The sequence below is a fragment of the Grammomys surdaster genome, unplaced genomic scaffold (genome assembly GCF_004785775.1).
Source record: "Grammomys surdaster isolate TR1022 unplaced genomic scaffold, NIH_TR_1.0 127, whole genome shotgun sequence".
NCBI lineage: Eukaryota > Metazoa > Chordata > Mammalia > Rodentia > Muridae > Grammomys > Grammomys surdaster.
This window is the reverse complement of record NW_021604585.1, coordinates 1,784,858-1,798,550: the sequence shown is the minus strand read 5'-3', so window position 1 is coordinate 1,798,550 and position 13,693 is coordinate 1,784,858. Positions and strand designations below refer to the sequence as shown.

The window sequence follows — 13,693 nt, the reverse complement described above, 5'->3', positions numbered from 1 at the left end:
GAGAAAAACGAGATGTTTATCAGAGTGTGTTTAGCTGTTACAGGCTGTTGAAAACAAGTCTCTTGTCAGGGTATATGGCTCGAGATGGCTGTAAAGATGATAGCCCCTTTCGGCTAGGAGTCGGCTCCCAACAGGTCCCCCTTTTTAAATTTGTTTTCAAAAGGGAAGGCTGGGAAAACTTACGGAAACCGTGCCTGTCTTAGGTTGGAACAAAGGACTCCAGCCTCCCTTTCCCATCTTTGGATACTCAACAGCCATTGGTTGAGCTCCTGTCTTAGGATGGTGAGGCCTCCCAGTTAGGGGCAAGGGTCTTGAGGTGTTCTCTTACCCATCGTTGACTATCCGGCTTAGCGCGTAAGTTAGGGGTTAATCCTCGTCAGTCTTGATGACAGAGGTTTTAGAGTCCCCTACTTCCAGCCTGTAATAATGGACTTGTATGGGTTTCATTTGAGTAGCATCTATCTGTTCTCATACAAAAGCCATCAGTCTGTTGAACAGCATGAACCCGAGAGACAAGAGACTTAATGCTGTCTGAATGGTTGGTGTAAACCATTCTGCCTCAGAGCAACACTCTTCTTTACGGGTAGAGCACAACTCCCTCTGTTGGAGGAGTAAAAAGTATAAGCCTCTTCTATTCTGTAACACTGTTTTCTAAAACTAAATATATATAAGTACAGAACTGATCATAACTTTGATCTTAACAAAACAAGTAAGGAAAATCCCCATTCCTGTCCCAGTCAATCCTAAACCCAAAAAACAACTATAGTAACTGTGGTAATGGGTTCTCTTTTGGGTCTAAACAATGTACCCCACTAAATCATAAATCAGGGAACCAAGAGTCTAATAGAGCCACCCTGGAGGTGTGGGTGGTGATGTCTTCTTCTGCACTGAGAACTTTCCAAGTCAGGTATGCTGGTTGATCCACTCCAGTGAAGCATCTTCATGTTTCCTGCAAAGAAAAAATATGCTTCCCAGGGGATTTCTCCTCCATGGATTTATTATTGCTGTCTATTTGTTTAATCAGTCTCTCTGGCAGCCAGCATGTGGCATCTGCCATTTGAGAATCAGAGGAACCAAAGTATGTATCAGAGAAATCAAGGCCTTGATCCCCTCTCTTAGTACTCTTATGTTTATGATTAGTAGGGATCAATGGGATTAACAGTAGTTGAGCTATCCTCCTTCCTGTAGGAATGGTGACTATATTCTGTATTGCCTTGGCCATTACCTTAATCTCACCTTGATAATCACTGTCTATAACTACAGGAAAAATTTGTAGTCCCTGCATAGTAGCACTGCTTCTTCCCACTATCAGACCAAACATGTTTGGATAGAGTGGTCCAAACACTCCAGTGGGTAAGGCTTGAGGTCCCATTTCTGGGGTTAATACTGTGTGGGTGGCAGAACTGAGGTCTAGTCCTGCACTTCCTGGGGTTGCTCGACTAAGTTCTGAAAGGGGTTGTTGTTTGCTGGTATGAAACTGACTGCCCCATAGGCCCGTTTTGGCTTGTGTTGGTTCGGGGCCTGGGGCTGGCCCCTGTTCCTGTTTCCCTGATTATGGGAAAGGGTGTTTCCTTGTGCATCTGTCTTGGACCTAAATTCACTAGCCCAATGCCTTCCACGTTTGCAAAGTGGGCATAGCCCAGGATGTTTTCTAGGCTGTCTCTGGGTTAACTCATTCTCTGCCTTGCAATCTTTTGCAAAGTGTCCAGGCTTGCCACATTTAAAATAAGCCTTTTTGTCTCTGCTTGCCAAAAAATCTCTTACTGATTGTCCTTTCATGGCAGCTGCCATAGCTAAGCCCTGTTGGTAAGAGGGCCCTATGTCAGAACAGAGTCTGATATACCCAGTAAGGTCTGTCTTTTTCCTATAGGGTCTAATGGCTGCTTGGCAGGCAGGATTGGCATTTTCATATGCAAATTGTTTCACATAATCTACACCTGCCTCTGCATTACCAAAAATCCTTCCTGCTGTTGTCATTAATCGATGAACAAAATCAGAAAATCGTTCGTCAGGCCGTTGTCTGACTGAGGTCAAAGATGCACCAGGGTCTCCCTTTACCGGGAGTTTGCGCCAAGCCTTCATAGCTGCATTTTGAATTTGAGCGAATAAGCCTGGGTCATATTGCATCTGGTTATCACTAGAAGCAAATTGCCCTTCTACTACTAAGGCTTCAAAGGACCAACCATTGCCTGCCTGAATGTTTCTCTTAGCTGTCTCTTTACAATTCTCATGATACTCTGATTTCCAAATAAGATAGTCACCACCACTAAGAACTGTTCTCACTAGAGTATTCCAATCACCAGGAGTCAGCCACTCCTCTGCAACAGATTCTAAGATTGCAAGAGTAAAGGGAGCAGTGGCACCATATTGTGCCACCAAATTTTTTAATTCTTTAATAATTTGAAAATTAAATCCTGTGTGATGTCTCCACACAACCCCTTGAGCATCTCTAGTCTCTGATACAGGGAAAGCCTCAGCCTCTCCCTCCTCTGGCTGATCTGTGGCTGAACTAAAACCAGAGGACAGGGGCTGCCTTTGGACTCCGGGTTGAGGAACACAAGGACCTGGGTGATTTTCGAAATTAGCCTTGCCCTCTCGAGACATCTTCCCTTTCCTTAATTTTTGTAACTGATTAATTAAGTCCCGATACTCTTTCTCTAATTCTACTTGCTGTTTAAGAAAAGAAATTTTGTCCTGCAACTCCTTTCTATGGTCTACAACCGCCATCTCCAGAACAGGAGCATCTGGAGGTGGAGGAGCATAGGGAAGGGGCCTTTGGGAATCGGGCCATTCAGGATCGTAATTTTTGGCTGCCTCTTCCTCTAGGTCAGCACAATCTAGCTCTGACAAATCGATTACTTCAACCTTTGGTCCTATTTTGGATTCTATGCTTTTCTTTTTCTTTTGAACATGAAAGACAGCATTTAAACAGCAAAACAAAAGCAGACAATTGATACACGTAAACAGCAAACAACAAAACAAAAACACAAAGTTGAGTTCAGGCTGACTTATTCCATTATCATTACTATGACCTACTGGTCTCCACACGGCTGCCGCAGTCACCTCTGTTTCACTTCTGAAGTTTCAGTCAACCCTTCTTCCGATAATGTCCCTCACAGGGCCTCTCATTCTTGCCACCCCACGTTGAGCGCCACTTTGTAGCAACCTGTTCGGGTCAGTCAGCAGGGTCTCCAGCACAGGAGTGAGGATGCACGCTTCCAATTTCCGCTGTGTCCTTCACTGTATCCCACTTACTGGAGCTCCAATGTTGAGGCGCCACTTTGTAGCTGCCCGAGTTGCCTCACGTTCGGGGGGCCACTTTGTAACAGCCTGTTCTGCTGCTCTGGTCTGCGGGTCAGGGCCTAGCAAGAGAGAGAGTGGGGGCGGAGACACGAAGAATGGAGACAAGACAGGGAGTCTGATCAAGTCTCTCAAGTCTCGTTCATTGGAAGGAAATCCTGGGTATTTATACCCTTTACCACGTGCCTTGCCCTCGTGGACAAGCACAGCTGAAGGCACTATGTCATGTGCCTTGCAGCGTGGATATCACGTGCACCTAGCTAGCAGTGAGGAGACCACGTGCACCCAGCAGCGTGGATATCATGTGCGCCTTGCAGCTGGCAGCACTAAACAGCAAAACAAGATATGTGAGAAAAACAAGATGTTTATCAGAGTGTACTCAGCTGTCTCGGGCTGTTGAAAACAGGGTATATGGCTTGAGATGGCTGTAAAGATGATAGCCCCTTTCAGCTAGGAGTTGGCTCCCAACATGTGTGTGTGGATGCTTTTGGAGGATTCTGTGAGGGAAGGAGAATGACCTTGTGTGTGACCATGATCATATAAACCTAAAATAAACCTTTGTGTATGAGCCAAGGTAAGATCACAGTCCGTTTCGCATGTTTCTTCTTTTTCTGAAAAAGAAACAGAAATAGGATACATTGTTTTCTGAGTTAAAAACAAAACAAATCCCACCCACATGGACTTCAAATTTCACCAAGCAACAGACAATACACACTGCTAGGAAGGGCGGAGTTGTTTAGGAAGCCGGTGGTAGCTGTCTCCATAAATCAGGGAGCATGTCCAGGAGTAGGTCTCAGAACCCCTCAAGAATTTTCAAAACCCAACCCAGGGTAAAACAAGAGATATTAAAGAAAGTGGAGACAACAGGCATTGAACACATCCAGCCTTCCATACACTATATAATGACAGAACACATGCCCTGAGACTGACTCCCCAGCCCACACTGCCCATCCAAGCAAGGGCATGTACCTTGGAGAAACAGCCAAGGAGACCGAGATCCAGGGTAGAAGCTAAATCAGGGGTTTTCATTGCTTGGGCCAGAAGTAGGCACAAATATGATTTTCAAGATGTAACTTTCCTCCAAACTGCAGTGTACCTGCTTTCTAACTGCTAGTGAAGCTCTACACACTACGCTGACATTTGTTTTGCTTTTAATTTACAATGTGTTGGATATCGTATTATTTATTTTTTTATTGCTGTGATAAAATACCACAACTGTGATAACTTATAAAAGGAAAGTTTAGCTCTCAGTTCCCAAGGGGAAAGGGTCCATTCTGGCAGAAGGCGTGGCAGCCAGTGAGAGTCCTGAGTGCAGAAGCAGGGAGTTGAGAGGCAACCTCTCAGCCACAAGCAGGATGCAGAAAGAACAAACAAAGTAGGGCAAGGCTAAGTTAAGATCTCAAAGCCTGCCCCAGTGGTATACTTCCTGCAGAAGGCCATTCCTAAACCTCTCAATTCACGCCACACACTGGGGACCAAGGACTCAGATGCCCAAAAATTCGGGGAACATTTCTCATTCAAACTACCACAGGTATATTAATTAGCTTTCCTTTGCTGTGATGAATACATAAGAGAAGGACTTAAAAGAAAGAAATATTTTTTAAAACTCCCTCATGGTTTCAGAAGTTCAAGACCATGGCTCATTCCATTGTTATAAACTTATAATGAGACAGAATAACATGGCTGCAAGAGCCTGCATAGAACAAGTTGAATACTTCCTCATGGCCAGCATGCAAACAGAAAGAGGGGCAGGAAGAGGCCAGGGAGACACCAGTGAAGGGCACATTCACCCTACACTTGCTCCCTCCAGCTAGACCCCATCTGCTTGTCTCACCTCTGCACTCCTCGCTACCACCACCCCCCCAGTAATAGCCCTGCCCGTTGGGATAGTAAGCCTTCAACACTAAAGCTGTGGGTGACAATTCCTATGCAAACACGACACTTGCTAACATGGAAAGATGACCAGTGTTACTCAGGGGCAATCATGGTGATTACAACTCAAAGTGACCACAGTCATATCGAGCTGACGCCCTACTCAATGCTTTCCTGAAACTGATGGGCTTCACAGGGGAGTCCTGGCTATGCCAAAGCGAGTCTCACAGTACCAATGAAATAGAGAGCCCTCAAAAGTCAGTATAAACTTTCCCTGTGGTCTGAACTGACTTCCCCTTGACCCCATCCTACAGTGGGGAAACCCTTCCACCTTGCCCGTTCTAAACACACCCAGTTCTTTCTAATATGAAGACTGAAAATTAAGCAGATACATTGTTCAAACATAATGTCCTGAGAAAAACAATCAAAAGAGAAAGAGAAATGGGATTTTTTTTTTAAAAAATGTGATCAAATATTTCTTTATGAATTTAAAATGTGATTTAATATAGTAGATGCAGAGACAGGTTGTCAATATGGAAAAATACAGGAGCTCGAAGAAGTGATGTCAAAAATGATGGCCACAAAACAGCTTGCAGTGAGATAGAGACAGGCAGAGCTCAGGAAACAGAGAAGCCAAAGAAAGCACATCTGAAAAACAGAGAAGATACAGAGTGGAGAGCATACTCCATTTGACTGGGGGATCCTTCCATTGGTTGCAGCATCCCCAAGTACCTTGGCATTCTTCTGCATGGTGAAAAACACATTGAATACTCCAGAGAGATACCTAGAGAAATGGCTCCATGGTTAAGAGAATGCACTGCTACTGCAGAGGGCTGGAGTTCAATTCCCAGCAATCCCATCAATCAGGTGGCTCATGACTGACTGGACTCCAGCTTCAGGAGATTTAACAACCCTGCCCTCCATGGACAACAGCACTCATGTACACATACCCGGACAGAGACACACACTCATATACACAATTAAAAATAATCAAAATTAGTATTTTTTTAAAAACCACAGAGGGGAGACCAGACATAACAAGTTGAAAAGAGCAGGTAGCACATCTAAGTAATATGCACTACAGAGAAAAATCAAGGAGGGACATGGGACAGGCTGGAAACGCAGTATCACTGAGTGTTGTAGGTAATTTAGAGAATAACCCAGCTTTAATGGGACTGCAATTGTCTCCAGACACAGGACATGTAGACCGGGAGGTCCTATGGCAGGATGATCCTATTTGAAGAGCAAATATTGGGTGTTGCTAAATAATTGACCCAGCATTCTAAGAGTGTCAGAGTCATCCCCGGAAAGCAGAGGCTGAGAGTGCATCAGGATTGCCGAGGTTTAGTAGAGTAATGTCTGTGAAAGCCCTGAGCAGCAGAAGCTGTTTAGCACAACTTGACAATGTTTCAGTGGGGCTTGGGGGGACTCTGAATAAATTAGCCAATAGGAGAGTGTTCCTGAGCTGAAAGGCTATGCCCAGGAACAGTCATTGACTGAGAATTGCTCCCTGCAAGAGCAGGATATTAGCAAGACAGCAGATGAAACCCCTGGAGGGACCAGCCATTGGAGGCTCAGCTAACCACTCCCTTGGGTGATGATCCCCAAGTCTGCCACACATTTACAGACTTGTAAGTTTTTCCTTTGTTCTCCCTGGGCTTAGAAGCCTCAGGACTGTTTTAAAATGAGCTGGCTTTTATTTAAGTAAGCTCACACAATTTGCCCCTTTGAAAATAATTCAGTAAAACAAAGATAGATTCAGGAAATTAACTAGGAAGTTTCTGCAACAACCTAAGTGAGAAACTGGTTTCACACAGACCAGATCAGAAAAATACCCAAAGGTATTAAGAAGAGCTCAGCACCCCAGTGTATACTTTCTGGGGATTAAACCCAGGTCATCATATATGCTAAACACAGACTGTCAGACACCTCTTTACTACAACACTAATAGTTTGCCACCATGCTTGAAGGAAGAATAGAAACAGTCCTTACAAAATCCCAAAGATGAGGGAAAGGGACCCTATTCAAAATGGTGGGTAACTTAACTTCATTTAGTGGAAGGAGGCAACTTAAGCCAGGAAGAAATAGAAAATTTCTATGGATAAAAAACAATTGGTGTGTTGAAAAAAATAATTAACTAATGTTAAAAATTAATTGTAAACAGTCCTTGTGCTTGCACTTGAATTGCAGCCTGTGTTCCAAGTCAAATCTCTGTCTCTACACACTAATTCACAAAATCCAAGGACTGATGGCAGCCCAGGTACCATTATTATGATAATCACCATCTATATCCCTGGACACATTGTAAATCTGTTTCTGCCTCTGGTTCATGCCACAAGGATCCCCAGGTAGAAATGAAACAATCTCAGGTTCTGATCTACGAACCATAAAATACCCTCTATGGGATCGTTGCTCTCTCCAGAAGTGAGCTCTCCAAACTTAGGACACTCAAAGTCAAGATCCTTTAAGAAGTTCTGTTGTCACTGAGATCTCTGATGCATATAGCCTTACATGTTAGTCTGGTTCATAAAATACAGCTCCAAAAACCTGGGGAGTGCTACCTGCCCTCTAGACAATGATGTGCTGGCTTTTCCGTGGTGTGGAGACTCTGCTGTAGTTCACCTATCAGAGTATTCCAGAAGCTCTGTACATCTGTTTTGGGTCCCACAAACTCAGTAGGATCTTCCGAGAAACAGAGAGCCACCATGAAACTGTTTAGTATAGAGTTTGATCTTCTGAAGCTATGTAGACTGGTCACAGTCTGTTGAGGCTCTCAACTTTACACCCACTTCTGAACCTGAGGTTTGCAGAGCAAACAAAAAAAGTTACATACAGACAATGAATGGCTGAAAGTAAGACCAACCAAGACCCTCAGCTTCAACTTGCAATCAGGGGCAGTCTTCTGCCTTCTAATTTCAGGAGGTGGAGATCCTCAGGAGAAGTTAGAGGTCATCGTTGCTGAGCTGAAGAAGCACTTGGCTCAGGAATCAGAGATGCTTCAGAAAAAAACTAGAAGAAGATTCAGTCCTCACTGGCTGTCCCTTACCAATACCCTGATCCCACAGACAAAGCAACAACTTCCCTGACTTGTGCTGTACCTGGGACCCACAGCCATTCCAAACACTAAACAAGTGCATGGTTTCTTGCGGCAATTCCCTGTGCAGACCATGAAGATGAGTGAACGCACTCACGTGTGTGCCTGTTTCCCTTTTACAGAAGAGGCAGTATAGATAACACAAAATTGACTTTCTTACCCTGCTCAGTGCTAAAGCCTGGAAATAGTCAATTCTGCTTCCTTGTTATGATATCTTCTGAATTGTAAAAACATACACATGTTTATTTTTCCGGCCTTTTTTTTTTTCAAAAACATTCTAATCGTAATTTGTGTGGAAGCACGGAAGCTGGGAGCACGGTGCTGTGTTGAAGAGATGGAGAAACAAGATGTACACTAAAGAGTTAATCACCCTCTCTCCTCTACATTGAAAACGGATGTTAGGTAAACTGGGTTTCTTGCCCCCACTAGCCTGAAAAAGGTGGGATATCCAAAGTATTATCCTGCAACATTGCTTATAATAAAGATGCTTTAACTGGGCTCTGTGAGAATCATCAGTGGGGAACCTGAGTAGAGGGTGTGTCCCCTTCAGTGACCTGCAAGCTGTGTGCTTATTATCACGTTCACATAGGTCAGAAAGAACTGCAGCTCAGTGTACCCAAAGAAGACACTGATGGCTGTTTCTGCATCGATGAAAGGCCTAGTGTCTAGCTTTTTATGTTTCTGGCAAGCACCCTTGCAGGTGAGACCTTTGCCTCTACTTGGGACCGAGAAGTGCTCAAGGGAGGGTTGATGCATTCCAGGGTAATTTTATTGTGCAGTTAATCAATAAAAAGTAGACTTCAGACAGCAAATCACATGTTTGACATAGCCTGGGTTAAATGAGATTATGCCTCCTAAAAAAATGCCCCAACAAGCAAACAAATAAAACTATAGACTTGAGTGGGAAGCTCACCCTTTAGAAGATCAAGAGTGGGCAAGAGGAAAGCTCTGTGAGTTGTCTTGATGTGAGAGTGCTTATGTGCTGTTTTGAATAGGAATGACCCCCATGGGCTCATAGATTTGGGAGTGGCAGTGATTAGGAGGTGTGGCCTCATTGGAGGAAGCATGTCACTGGGGTGGGCTTTGAGGTTCAAATGCTCCAGCCAGGCCCAGTGTCTCTTTCTCTTCCTGCTGCCTGTCGATCTGGATGTAGAACTCTCAGCTCCTACATGCCACTTTGGTTCTTGCCATTAACGATAATGGACTAAACCTCTGTACCTGTACGCCAGCTCCAATGAAATGCTTTCCTTTATAAGAGTTGTCATGGTCATGCTGTCTCTTCACAGCACTAGAACAGGGACTAAGACCATGTATGTGTCCTTTCAATGGAAGCAAAGTAGACTTTCATTTCTCATTCCTGGTTCAGGTCATGGTAAGAGCACAGAGCTGATAGGAGATCATTGGCACTTTGCCACAAAACCGACAAGAAAGTTCAAATGATGGCTTCCATCCTTATCTGTCTCTAGCCAGGAGAAGGATGAGAGGGCCATTTCTGTTGAGGGCAGGGTCTAAAAGGAGCACCCACAGCTTTCGTTTATAGACACACCCACATCCAAGGGAAGCCATACTCCAGATGGAAGCCAAGTGCCCAGTTATAACCCAGAATTCGAGTCACTGAAGGAAGAGAGAATAGATAATAAGTATCAGCTGACCGTTCCTGCTTTAATGACCACTTATAAACCTACTCTAATTTTCTAAAAGAAATGATTATTCCATTTGGAACTAAATAAAGCATGAGTTTAATGAATATTTTAATTATGTTTCTATTGCTTTGATAAAACACTGACCATAAACAGCCTGTCCAGGAAAGGGTTTGTTTAGCTTACATATCCCAGGTCCTATGTAATCCACTGAGGGAAGCCAAAGCAGGAACTCGATGCAAAAACCTGGATTCAGGAACTGATGCAGAGGCTGTAGAGAAACATGTCTCACTGGCTTGCTCGGCCTGCTTTCTTAAAGCATTATCCCCTGCCGAGGGATGACACCTCCCACCCGTCAATCAATCAAGAAAACACCCCACAGGTGCTCACAGGGATGACACCTCCCACCCGTCAATCAATCAAGAAAACACCCCACATGTGCTCACAGGCCAATCAGGTGGGGACATGTTTTCAGTTGAGGTTCTCTTTTCCTCTTTTACCCCAGTCTGTGTGAAGTAGACAAACACCAACCAGCACAGCTAAGTAAACACATCTTCCCGCTTTCCTCCAAGTATCTGGTCCTCGTGTTATATTCCATTTTGTGGAAGATGCATGTTCTATTTCATGGCCCTTTTTCATGGATGATGGTGAGCCAAAGACATCTTTTCTCAAGCATGTTTTGGCTGTATAAATAGGACTAGAAACCCAGCAGCAGAGATTTAGAGCTGACAGCCTCATTGTAGATTGAACGAGAGATTCCCAGGGTGAGTGAATGAGGTAGCACTCACTTATTAAATACAGAATGTGTGCTGGGTACCTCTCTCAGCTGTCCCAATGGAAGACAGAGACCACACCCCACTTTGGAGAATGTCCCCTTTACTCTAAGCTGTGTAACCAGTCCAAATCATTTTCCTCAATCGGCTTTACTTTCTTTGAAGGATCTAATCATAAAGGAAACACGGATTAACAAAGTAAAGGAAGAGGAACTAGGTGACACCCTCCCACAGCTTGAGGTAGCAGAAGAGGAATTCAGAGAAAAAAACAGGAAACTCAGGTCCCTCCACAGTGACATTTCAGGTAATATTTCAGACATTTCTTCTCCCTCCTCCCCTTCCTTCTTCTCCCTTCCACCTTTCCCTCCTCTCACCTCCTTTCTTCCCCCAACCCACTAACCTATGCCTAAGGCAGAGATAAAGAAGGCTCATCAGATAGGAGCTTTCAGAAGATGTGAACCATGTCTGTAAGTATGTATCTTTTGCATTCCATTACACAGCACAACATGTGCACATATAACTGTGTGTGTATTCAAATAAAAAAAAATCTTACACAAAAATTATTTGTGGTCACCTAGCCCTGCACCCAAGGTCCAGAATGTTCGGCTTTTGCTTTCATTCAGGAAGTGGAGGGCCACTGTCCAGAAGCTTTGCACAGGTCTTTGAGCAGGTGCCACTTAAAGATGCCATGTCTTCCGGATGATGAAAGGACTGTGGGACTCAGAAGGCCAGGACCCAGAGTAAAAGAAAGGACCAGAATGGGACCAATAAAAGAACAGTGTCTGAGGACAGGAGAGTGAGTGAGATAACCATAAAGATGTGGAATAATACAGCCCATATCAGTAAGATAAACTGCAAACCAGAGACGTATTTAAAAATAAATAGTGATTATTTCCAAGAAGGTAAAATTTCAAGACTACCTACATATAATAGCAAGAGCCTGGGCAGTAGTCTGTCTGCTATTTCTGAGTTGTCTTTCCATTTCTTGCCAGATTTTCATCTGATTAACTCAGGCAGGCTCGCACTTGATGCTCTTACCTGGTTCATGGGTACTCCATTCTCCCGGGTCTTTCCACCTCTCCTCTCAGTTCAAAGAAGAGGGTGAAGGCAACACTGTCAGAATTAAATAAGCAACAGTTTCTACATTCTGAATCTCTTACGAAGGAAAGAGGGGGGATGGGAAGACAGCAGCAAGAAAGAAGGAACTGAAGAGTGCTCAGTGCCTGCCAAGACAGCCCACCAACCCAAGATGGACCGCACATGCTCACAAGTGCTCAGTGCCTGGCAAGACCGCCCACAAAGACAAGAAGGGCTACACAAGCACAGGTCTCAAACAGGGCAGGGGAGTTCGTGAAATACAATAATAGATGAAACTCATGCATCTATCTTAGCCGCACCCTGAGACTTGTTATGATTGTGTATAAAAGCATGTTTGCAAAGTTGTAGCTCCACAAGAAGCGGGGGATCAATGAGGAAGATCTCTCTCACCGGCTGACGGTTCACTTATCTGATAATAAGCCTCAGCAGGCTTTGGGAAAGAATGACTGGCTAGAAAAGAAATATAAAAGAAAGGGGACTATGAATAGAAGAACCCATGGAAAAAGACATCATAGAGGCCTTAAAGTTCTCTCCCTAGACTGTAGATTGCAGGCATGGCTATAACTCTGGGCTGAGAAACACAGCAATAGAAAAGTTAACTAATACAGCAGTTAGGACTCCAGGGCAAGCCTTCTTCTGAGTTGTAGCTCAGTAACTACTTTCCCTTGATGCTGGCAAAAAAATGGGCCAGGGTGTTCCAAATTTGAGCACCCAATATGCCTGAGGGCAGAAGACAGTGCTGTGGCAGGGTCCTTTCCCCTGTCTGGCTAGAGGAGTGCTGCTTGCTGTTGTGCAAATTTTATAATAATAATTAGAAAAACTGATTCCATAAAAGTTATCAGAAAGATACTCAGTAATAAAAATAGTAGTAAAGGACTTTTATCTTTATCAAGTATGGCTAGAAATAACACACGGCACTGACTGGAACGCTTCACCTGAAACTGTCTTTTGAAAAGATTTACTAGAGTGAGCCTTGGAGGACCCGTGGATCTGTGTCTTGCTTCAACAGTGTTTGGACGGAATTGACCCGGGCACTTCCACTTTGCTAGTTTCCAGCCGTCTTACAAGTCTCTCCAGTCACATACTCTGGGACCATCTCCTCGCCGCCATTGGCTCCTAGGACCAGCCAGCACTGTGTCTCTTCGTGGTTAGCCCCATACTCCAGTTCAGCCATGACCTCTCAGATTCGTCAGAATTATTTCACCGAAGTGGAAGCTGCCATGAACCGCCTGGTCACCTTGCACCTGCGGGGCTCCTACACCTACCTCTCTCTGGGCTTCTATTTTGATTTGGATGATGTGGCTTTGGAAGGTTTAGGCCACTTCTTCCGAGATTTGGCCAAGTAGCCGAGGGCGCGTCTTCTTGAACTTCTCCTCAAGTTGCAGATGATTGTGGGGGCCATGCACACTTCCAGGATGTGCGGAAGCCATCTCAAGATGAATGGGGGTAAAACCCAGGAGGCCATGGAAGCTGCCTTAGCCCTGGAGAAGAACCTGAACCAGGCCCTCTTGGATCTGCATGCCCTGCGTTCTGCCCGCACAGACCCTCATCTCTGTGTCTTCTGGGAAAGCCACTTCCTGGATAAGGAGAAGCTTCAAGAAGATAGGCAACCACCTGACCAACCTCCATAGGCTGACTCGGCCACAATCAGCGCAGACTGGCTTGCCCCAGGCGTCTCTGGGCGAGTATCTCTTTGAGCGCCTCACTCTGTAGCGCGACTAGGAGGCCTCTGCGGCTTCCAAGGGCCCCCCTTCTGCTCTGCACTAGCCAGCCTCAGGACCTCCACCTGAATGAACCTCTCAGGCCTCTAGGCAGCTTTGTAACCACCCTGGAGCCTCTCCCAAGTCTTGGACTAAGTAAAAATAAAGCTTTCTGAAATAGGAGAGAGAGAGAGAGAGAGAGAGGGAGGGAGGGAG

At 44.8% G+C, this 13,693-nt stretch overlaps 1 protein-coding gene and 1 pseudogene across 1 annotated transcript in view; both read left to right on the top strand.

The window, feature by feature from the left end:
• Nucleotides 1-13,693, top strand: part of Ccdc175 (coiled-coil domain containing 175) — a 72,645-nt gene that overhangs the window by 42,275 nt on the left and 16,677 nt on the right. Inside the window, exon 14 of the mRNA XM_028789006.1 lies at nt 10,845-10,983. Within this exon, the coding sequence (XP_028644839.1) occupies nt 10,845-10,983 (139 nt within the window). The remainder of the gene's footprint in view (nt 1-10,844; nt 10,984-13,693) is intronic.
• On the top strand, nt 12,950-13,490 carry LOC114640223 (annotated as a pseudogene).